Source organism: Tripterygium wilfordii, chromosome 6 (genome assembly GCF_013401445.1).
Source record: "Tripterygium wilfordii isolate XIE 37 chromosome 6, ASM1340144v1, whole genome shotgun sequence".
Taxonomy (NCBI): Eukaryota; Viridiplantae; Streptophyta; class Magnoliopsida; order Celastrales; family Celastraceae; genus Tripterygium; species Tripterygium wilfordii.
Window position 1 is genome coordinate 12,372,965 of NC_052237.1, and position 9,888 is coordinate 12,382,852.

The following is a 9,888-nucleotide window of genomic DNA, read 5'->3' on the forward strand; positions in this document are numbered from 1 at the left end:
TTTATTATGTTCATTAGTTAATTAATTAAAATTAAATACAAATCTTTAATTATTATGTTTTATTATTAAAATGCATATTATCCCTATACGTAGTTTACACAACAATTTTAACAACAAATATGCTACCAGTAAAAGTACAATCAAACAACTATCAGTATTTCAGTAATCATATATGCTACAATTTTTATCAGCATAAATTGTATACAATATATATTACTGTTAAAATTGTCTACCAAACAGATCCTAAGTAGTTGCTAGCACTTCTTCTTGAGATTGTGGCGACTGTCATTGTTATTTAATAACCCTAAATTACTTGTATACAAAAGGAAGTATAAAAAACACAAAAATAAAATAAAATAATATATAGAGAGATGGAAGATGATAGTGTAATGATACAATTGATGATTTTCATGCACATAAAGAAAGAGGAAGGAGATAGGATTTGTTTGTTCTTCCTCTAGCCTTAAATTTTGTCAGTCGAGAGAGAGAGAGAGAAGCAGCCTTTCTTGGTATTTTAAATTTTTCCTAGGCATAGGGTAGATACAGGGTAGGTTTAAATAGCAACACCCGAAAAAATATCCCTCTCTCTGCCCTTAATTTAACAGTGCGTGTACCTCAGCCTACCTCATGTGGGTCAAACGTTTGCTTTGAATTTGATCTAAATTTAGGAGTCAATACTAATAGATACATGCGCATATATACTACCTTCACTTAGTTTAACCCAAACTTCATCATGGTCGTGGATAAATCACCCTAGTTAGGATTCATAATTCGCTTTCGCAATGGCTCTGATGGATTTCCTTTAATCCAACCACTCTAGTGTTTGAGTCGTCGGCTCATTTTTTAATGGGCACGCGGTTAGAGGCCTTGACTCCTCTCATTGCTTGCAAGTTTATGATTTCATATTCTATTTCTCTCCTTAATGGGGGTTCATTGCATAGATAGTAATAATTCTATTCGGATTTGGGACCAAATGTTTTTTGTGTTTTGTGTTTTAAATTTGGATTTTTGTTTTGAGGGTGGGGAGGGACCATTTGCTAATTAGTCCAAGAAAAAAGAGCTTATGGGTCTCCCTCTCTATTGAATAATGGCTTTCTATAAATAAAAAAAGGCATGTAATAATTGCATCTTCCATCGTCTTCATTACTGAAAAATTAGTGCCATCGTTGCACCTTCTGGTTTTTTGTGGTTTGGAGTGGATCACATGCACAGAAATGTATGTGATTACATGAATAGTAGGAGTTACACCCTTTATGTACCCACATGAAACCTTTGAGTACTGCAACACCAATTCCCATACTGGTCGGTCAAAACATGAATAATGTTTGAGACCCTCAAAATTTGACCCCCAAAAGACCCCCATTTAATGTGGAGGGTTGGATGTGAAGTGGGCCCTGCATGTGTGTTTTTAATCAATGACTATTTTAATGCCACATAGATTTGAGGAACTTTTGGGAGTCAAATTTTGAGGATCTGTAGCATTGTCTGTCAAAACATTAATAAATGTTTTAACCATCTTAGATGCTTAATATATTGAATTTTTGGGAGAAGCAAATGAGGGAATTACGTGTAAAAACATTCAATGGCAAATTTATATTGATTTTGCTGGGCTTTAGGTTTTTTGTGTGTGGTTTATATGCTTGATGAACAGGCCGATGAGAGTAATAAGAAGTAATCAGCTCTCTGAATAGCCAGCTTGCTTTGGGTATGTTGACGAGAAGGGTGTTTAGAGGTGATGTTTTTGGAGGTTTATAACATTATATGTCAACGCCTGTTCCACATCACTTGGAAAAACCCAAACTATGTGGTTTATAAATAAAGACTCACATGTTCTCACACAACGAAGGCTTATTTATTGTGGCTAAGTATCATTAAGTAAGACGGCACTATCGGCATAGAAAGAACAAAACTGTGCAAGCTCAATATATCCACAGGAACTTGATGACTCAAAACGGACAATATTAGTTTGTACGTTATAATGAGTGCAGTGGATTTTCTTTCTCACAGTTCGTGTGAGCAGATGTGAAATTGAAAAAAATTCGGCGCCATTTTATCCAGTGTAGCTGTGGCATCCTAATATATGTATACATATATATACATACAGTTTTATCCAAAAATTTCAGCTTCAACATGCTCATTAGTGAAGAGACTCTATGATCATCATACACGCATACGACTGAGTGTGTTTTAAATGCAGATGTTTGCATCTCTACAACATATATAAAAGCAGAGTTCATCTCCATCAAGTGCCATGATCTTATACCGATGAGACTGGAAGTACAAATTTAACGAGATTGAATGCTAGAAATTGTACCCGAAAACTTTGGATCTTCACCCAAATTAAACGAGATGGGAATCCATGTTGAGTTCATTTTTCTCTCATCCTTCTGAAAAGGGTTGAAGGAGATGTCCATTAATACTCCATCTCATGAGAAGATACATATTCAGGACCTGAGAAGGTTTCTGCTAATGTTCTAAGGAAATAGTTACAGCATTGCATTCAGTGACTAGTATGTTTCAAGATCAATCTAGCTTACAGAAAAAACGTCCAGATGGATTTAGTGACATGAGTCATCTTAATATAGATCAGGAACCCTATTAGAAGCTTAAGGTGAAGCAAACCTTAAAGAGATCATTCTCTTTCTGCATGATTAGAAGGTTAGTAGCCGTTCTAGTCTCTCATCCGGCGAGCCCTTCTTTATTGACTGTTGTTTCCTTCTGTCAGAGCTCCTAATGGTTGCGCTAGCAGAGCAAGAAAAGCTTGGTTTTGTAAATGGAGAAGCACATGGATTGTTCTCAATTGAAAACGGGCTACGTGATATCTGCTTTTGTTTAGGAAGTGCTCCATCAAATGTTCCCCGGCCATACAGAGATCTAGACTCTGTTGCACCATGCTGCTGCTTTCTCACATCATCCACATATAGGAGATCATCAATCCTAGCCATAATGTTGAAGGCTAAGCTCTCCATTACTCTCGAATAACTCTCAAGGATGGATTGTCCTACGTCCTGCAGCAGATGATAGTTAATTTCCCCGTTTCATTTGGATATGCAATCACCAGCACGCAAAAATGGCGTGTAATATTAATATATTATACATGAATGAATATTGAGTGCTTTGAAAAAAGATGTCATAGAGTTCAAACTAGTGAATATAGAAAATGACACCGGAATAAAGCAAAACTAATCAAAATCTTCATCATTCGACCTCAATGTGGTCCAGGTTTACTGGATTTAATGAACATGCTTTGAATGGTGTGGACCAGCTTTTCACCAATTCAAGACAGATACAAAAGGTTTTCATCATTGGGAGCAGTGTGATGTTTGAGAAATTGATCACGAGTCCTGATAACATTTTCTTTGAAAGCAATGTCACCTTTCTATTCTCCATATCTTTGATTGCTAAATGACAAATCGACAGGACCCTTTCTCTCTTTTCCCCCTCATGGCATACAAGCTCTCATTTAGGATGAAAGGACTTGTAGTTTTAATGCACAGGCAGGTCAATATACAGTGTACAATCAAACATTAAGAATATTATTTTCCAACTTCTGAATTGATAACAAACGAGAAAAGAGGTCCACCATCGTGGAATTTGCAAAATATTACAAGATTTAACTATAGAGAAGTACAGAGGCAATACCTTGTTATGCTGAATCTTGTTCATGTCTAAAGCAGTCTGTGGGAGGCTGGGAAATTGCAGTTTTAAGTTTTGTAAGAGGGTTTCAGCTCGTAATGCTAGAAGCTTATATTTTTCAATATGACCACTAAAACCTTTGACCTTGCTACCCCATGATGGTCTTTTAACCTTTGCGTGGACTAACTTTCTTTTCAGGTATTTCTGCCTCCAAATGTGTGCAGCTGCCTCAATTCTGTTTGCAATTTCCAAAGTGGTATATTCCGATGACAAGTCTAAGTAATCAAGGAGGCACTCAGGAGAGAACTGAGAGGCAGTTATGTAGCGATACATTATCTCACCTAAACAATCTTTTCCACTCTGAAAATGCCATGCCAACTCATCTTAGGATGATAAACGCCGCAGAAACGAAAAAGAAGACAATAAGCCAAAGAAGTTAAGCAAGCAGTAAACTCGGAAAGAATAAATCCAACAGCATTTTAGGGTTATTTCTCTTGATTAATCATGTTTTCATTCACCTGTTCTACAAGCCAAAACGATAAATAATACCACTGTCAAAAATGACGTCACTTGAAAATCAATCCATCACATATCGAAAGCTAAAAAGAACAAAGATTACTAACAAACTTCAGTTAGAATGTAAAGACGCAACACTAGATTAAAGAAAAATTTTGCAAACCGTAACAAGTAACATAAACAATGGTGCTTTTATTAGACCTGGAACAACTAAAAGGTGTAGATGTATATGAAATAGCAGACATTAGACGTCTCAGTAAAGGCACTCTACCTTGTATTTTAAGAGATCATTAAAAAAAACCAATCAGCTTTCTACCGGCAACGCTAGGGATGTAGATTTATTATTTTCTGTTTTAAATGCAGAGATGATGCCTCAATGGTGTTGCTGTACTCATAACAACCAACTAAACAAAGAGTAGAGCTGCCGCAAATACCCTCTGATTCTCTCAATGCCTTGTGAATTCCCCCCTTATCATATTAAAAAGTGTCATCAACTCATCATGCTCTTTTTGCATTTGCTTAGAAGCTATGCCTTACAGTTTACAGCCCCAAATTAGTTCCATGGTGCAATCCAATACCAAACCATAATTTACAACAGGAATTAACATATTAGATCGTCCACTATTTAGACTAAATCTTTGCCTGCATCCCAAGATACAGTGATGCAAGTCAAAGTGATTAAAATCTTAGATTTGATGGCTCCACCGAAGAAGGAAAAGTGTGGGTCAATAGATTATGCCAACCAAATATGTTATGCTCAGTTTTCCTAAACCGTAATGCAAAAAGTCATTCAGGCAGTGAAAACCCCCAGACAAGATGAAAGTTGCCAATCCTTACTAAACTGCAATAAAATGTCCTCTCACGCAGAAATCTCAGGGGGGGATTAAATTATCGATAAAGTTATTAAGCAGAAAGGTGATTTTCACCATATAGACCCAAAGAATCACCTGCAAAACTAAAATAGTTGGTATGTCCAAGAGATTGCTCAAAGCTCATCTAAAAGGAAACATTCCTTAAGCTTCCTTAAGGCTGCATAAAATTTTAAAGAAGAAGACAGGGTTCAAATACCTTGGGCAAGCTCTCCAAGTATGCATTCGGCACATCCATCTCAGCCAATGCATTGCTATTAATTGCCATGGCAGCCTTGAGGATCTGTTTGGTGCACTCCCTACACTGCTGCAACCTCTTCCGCACATCTTCTGACAAACCATTTTGGGGAACCTTAGGAAATGGGAGCCACCATTTCTCTTCCTGCCGGAATGAAGGTCTCCCAGAGGATGACTGTAGAGGAGATACTTCATTCTCATCAGCACCATCAACTACTAATCCGCGGTCTACATAGTAAAACTCAGAATCCTGAAAACCATCGAGAATGCCAAGCGACATGGCATCAAGTTTTTTAAGTGCAGGGAGGTTCACAAAAAGATCCGAGCGGGGCCGTGTCACCATAACCTCAAAAGTCCCACCGCCTGGAAATTCTTGCAATGATGGATTAAGTTCTACTATGGAGTCACTTACACACAAAAGCCATTCCATTTCCCGATACCACATTGACTTCTTCTGCGGGGCCAATGGTTCTAACTTCCACAGCTCTCCAAACACAGAAGCTGCCAAATTTATCAAGTATAAGCAGAGGTAAATACAAGCTGCCAAAATGTAGCACATCTGAACAATTTGAGGACAGTTGAATTCTTTCAGGAGTACAAATTGAAATTTTCGTAAACTACACCAACAGGCAACCAAGCAAGGCCAGGAACATATAATGAACAAAAACAACTTGACCATGGGTGCAAAAAATTATAAAATGTAAACTTATACAGAGCAGCAACTAACCAGAAAGATTTGTTATGGCATTGGAGAGGGCCAGCGCAGTACAAACTCCCTTCCCTCCACCTGACATGTCTTCTCCAAGCAAAAGCTTTGCAAAACGCTCCTTCATCAATTCAATTTCTGCAATGTACATATATAGACTTTCAGACATTCAACAAAGTGACATACATATACACATATATAGTACATAATCAAGGAAAGATTTGTTATCGCCAAAAAAATTGAATACTCCACAAGTTGACAGTTAGATATGAAATTATTTACCTATTTTATAATGAAACAAACAGAGTATACTAGAAAAACATTCCCAAGTAATGTGCCCGCGCCATACCATTCCGTAACTCGGCTTAGCAAGATGAGTTCACGAATTCCAGAAGAAAATAATCTAGCCATAGAAGGAAGAGCACTAACCAGTTGAGTCAGTATTCGGTTTCTGTATTATCTTAGGCGGGATCACATGTCTATCACCTACGACGGGCAGCATAATATGAATTGGAGATGTAGGACCGAAATTCTCTGCAAAATAATGTCCGCCGAGCGGCGAAGAAGTCAAAGAAGTGGACGCGCCTTCACAATCGTACCGCTGTCGACACGAAAAGTTACTAGAGCTCTCAGATTCGCTCACATCCGCACTCAAACTGTAACTCTCGAACCTCTCGCTCAGTTGATCTAGCTCGTCTTCAGAGTAAATACTCTCCATTGATCAAGATCACTACCGAAGTGAATTTTCTGCAAAATTCGAAATCAGATTACGAATCAGTACCGGTATTTCTCTCCGGTGAGGCAAGATAACAGTACAGTACGTACAATATGTCAATTTCTTGGGGAGACCGAGAGTATGAAGACTTTTATTTCTTTGACATCCATTAGCCGTTGCTGTCTTTGTGCTGCCCACAAAGCAGACAAAGGCGTTTCTTCCTTTAATTGGGTGCGAAACCATTTTCACACCACGCCAATCAGAGGCGCGTGGAGCTTAACCTGCTCTCATGAATGGGAGAATCTCTCGCGCGTCTCTTAGTTTCTGCGATGGCTCGCCTGGTATGATTCGCGGTGGGCTTGGGTAAAATATTTTTGCGTTATTTTTTGTTCTCTATAACAACTTTTTCCTAATTGCATGAATTAAGAATCATATAAATGTATAATTGGGAAATTGTGAACGTAATTTTACCAATCATCCTAATTATTATGATTTTAATATGTTTACATTACTACTGTTGAGTTACTAAATACAATGGGAATTAGGAAAGGTGGAACTTGTGCATTTCTGTCCCCGGAACATAATTTCAAGTTGAGTAATGTTATATACCCTCAAAATATGATCCACGTTTTACCCTCAAATCTACGTGAAATAGGAAATAATCATTGATTATAAACACATATATAAGACGCACTTAATATCCAACATTTCACATTAATTGAGGGTCATATTTTGGGATATCAAATATTATTCATTCAAGCTTAGTAATTTTGCATGCAATCGTATCAATACGAGTTTTGATTGTGAACAAAAGAAGGCGAGAGGTTTTTTTTTCATCATGCAAATAGTCATAAAAAATTTCCCGAGGCACTGCCTCATGAATGCACAAGAGTTTTTGGAATGGATCAAAGTGATATTATTTTAAAATTAACTCATCCCAACATAACTTAATGATGCGATTCTGATGCGAGTACTCTTACATACCAAACATATTTACAAGAAAGTTTATCTCAACGACTGGAAACTACAATTTTCCAAGCTAAAGACGCAAATTTCTTGGCTGCCACCCTTGATCTTCTCATCCAAATAGTAATCCGTGAAGTAAATGCAATCACTCTTCAATCCTTTCAATCTCTCACTACATAGAACTATGGACTGATTGTACCCAACTAAAGCTGCACACTCATCCAAGTTTTTAATCTCCACCCACTTCCCTTGATCTTGAATGTGAACTGTAAATTTATATGTTCCACAACCTATGTTAGGTTCATCACTTATGTACCTTATAACCAAACCCAAGTCCCCTTCTAAGTCCACAAGATATAGCTTCTGTCCTTGAAACAATGATGGATTCAATATTACTGTGATCTTAGAACAACGATTAGGGTTGAAAATCACCAGTTTTCCGTACTCATCAACCGCGTAAAGCCCGTCTTCAAAACAGATTATATCATCGTAATAAGACCCGGCTTCTTCAAGTAATGTCCATGTTTTAATACTAGCATTGTAGTAAGCTAGTTGTTTTGATTCTCCATAGATTACCATCACAATGTAGTCAGTAAGAGAGTTATCAGGAGACGACGATAGTATGGCTTTGTGAACAAACTCTTGTTTCATTGATTTGTACATGATCGGTGGGAGTCGGATCTGATCTCTAGTGATGGGACTGAACAGTGTGATCTCTGAAGCTCCATCATCAATCATGATCAGCCAATTCATCGAAAACCCACAAATTATTTTCCCTTGAGTCTCTGGGAATTTGAGATTGATGACTTCATTGACGGAGAAATCCAAGAAAGTTATGGAATTTGTTCTGAAATCATGGCTCGGAAGGATGAGCCATGGCAGCTGGTCTTCTTCTTCAGGTTGGTGTTCTACAATAGTCAACATTGTAGTCTTAATCTTTTGGACAGCATGCTTTAGCTGCTTCTGGGCAAATGTAAGAAAGTCCATCGTTTGTTTAGTGACGATTAATGAACGATTAATTTACACTGTCCCTTTATTTTATAGAGAGATTGTTTAAGGCTTCTCGTTTAAGTCATAATCCAAGAAGATATAGGATTAATTATTAAAAATCATAGTTATTTATATTTTTATAGAAATACAAAAATTAATAGGATTAGAAAAGATTATCATATCTTATCAGGGAAAAAAAAGATTATCATATCCTAGTACAAAATGGAATTCCAAGACGTTGACGATTGATCTCATACGACACCGTAACGACATAGTTTGGTTTAAAAAATTATCTGGACGCACGCGTATACTATGATCTCATACGCTCGCTCCTTCACGCACCGTCTCCTCCTAAACCTCCCTCCTTTTTTTGGTACCAAATTCAAAGTTCCCTTCCCACAGGGGACTCTCTCTCTCTCTCGGGCTCCCTCTGTGCTGCCTAGACTTGCCGTTGTATTATCCTGTCGCGAGGCAAGGGTGTGAGACGACTCCGTCGTCGATGAATATCTATCCTAGCGTTAGAGTCGCCGATCCGTACAGATGGTAACTAAATGAAATGAGATCCATGAACTTTTCGATTTTGAGATGTGACAGTTGTTTCGATTGAATTGTGTCTTGTGTGTGTTTAGGATTGAAGATCCTCCTGACGCCGAGGAAACGAATTAGTTGTGGCGAAGCAGGTGGAATAGACGGAATCGGTGTTAGAGGACCTGCGATCCGAGAGAGAAGCTTAACGAGAAGATCAAGAAGTTTTTTGATCATCCTCGCTACACTGCACCATTCGAGCAAGGTGAAAAGTACTTTTAATTTCACAATACTGGAATGCAAGCGCAGAACGTCCTTTACGTGCAGGTTAGTTACTTCACAACCGGGTATTAATTGAAGATTTATCTTCGAGGACTCTTGTGAAGCTAATCCATGTACCTCTCATTAAATTCAATGCAGGTTAAGTAGTCATATGCATAGTCGGTACACAGTATCGACAGTATCCTCTTAATCACATTAAATTCAATGCAGGTTAAGCAGTCCTATGCATAGTCGGTAAACAGTATCGAGAGTATCCTCTTAGTCACGTGTAAATTGAACTCAACCATAAGCTAAGAGGAATTGAGGTCTCAACTGAACATCTGCATGAGTATTGAAGCAAAAAATACCGAGCCGGGCTCAAAGATCAACAAGACAAGCCTAAGTTCGGTAAAAACATTTTGTGCCTAAATTTTAACTCAAGCTCGGCCCATGAGCAAAAGTAATTT

At 37.9% G+C, this 9,888-nt stretch overlaps 2 protein-coding genes across 4 annotated transcripts; both read right to left on the reverse strand.

Moving 5' to 3' along the window:
* Positions 1-2,118: 2,118 nt before the first annotated feature.
* On the reverse strand, positions 2,119-6,947 carry LOC119999569 (rop guanine nucleotide exchange factor 1-like). 3 transcript variants are annotated; one of them, XM_038847222.1, is made up of 6 exons: positions 6,394-6,783; positions 5,986-6,102; positions 5,221-5,759; positions 3,643-3,996; positions 2,623-3,008; positions 2,119-2,387 (listed from the first exon to the last, which is right to left on the reverse strand). In XM_038847222.1, the coding sequence occupies exons 1-5, from the start codon at positions 6,680-6,682 to the stop codon at positions 2,652-2,654; spliced, it is 1,656 nt and encodes a 551-aa protein (XP_038703150.1). In that variant the 5' UTR covers positions 6,683-6,783; the 3' UTR covers positions 2,119-2,387; positions 2,623-2,651. The 3 variants fall into 3 exon arrangements, with proteins under 3 accessions (XP_038703150.1, XP_038703149.1, XP_038703148.1); XM_038847221.1 differs by adding an exon at positions 6,790-6,947 and having other exon boundaries at positions 2,309-3,008; positions 6,394-6,711; XM_038847220.1 differs by having other exon boundaries at positions 2,309-3,008.
* A 737-nt stretch (positions 6,948-7,684) lies between these two features.
* Positions 7,685-9,807, reverse strand: LOC120000759 (F-box protein SKIP23-like). The gene has a single exon (XM_038848875.1). The coding sequence runs from the start codon at positions 8,630-8,632 to the stop codon at positions 7,685-7,687; it is 948 nt and encodes a 315-aa protein (XP_038704803.1). The 5' UTR covers positions 8,633-9,807.
* Positions 9,808-9,888: the final 81 nt, after the last annotated feature.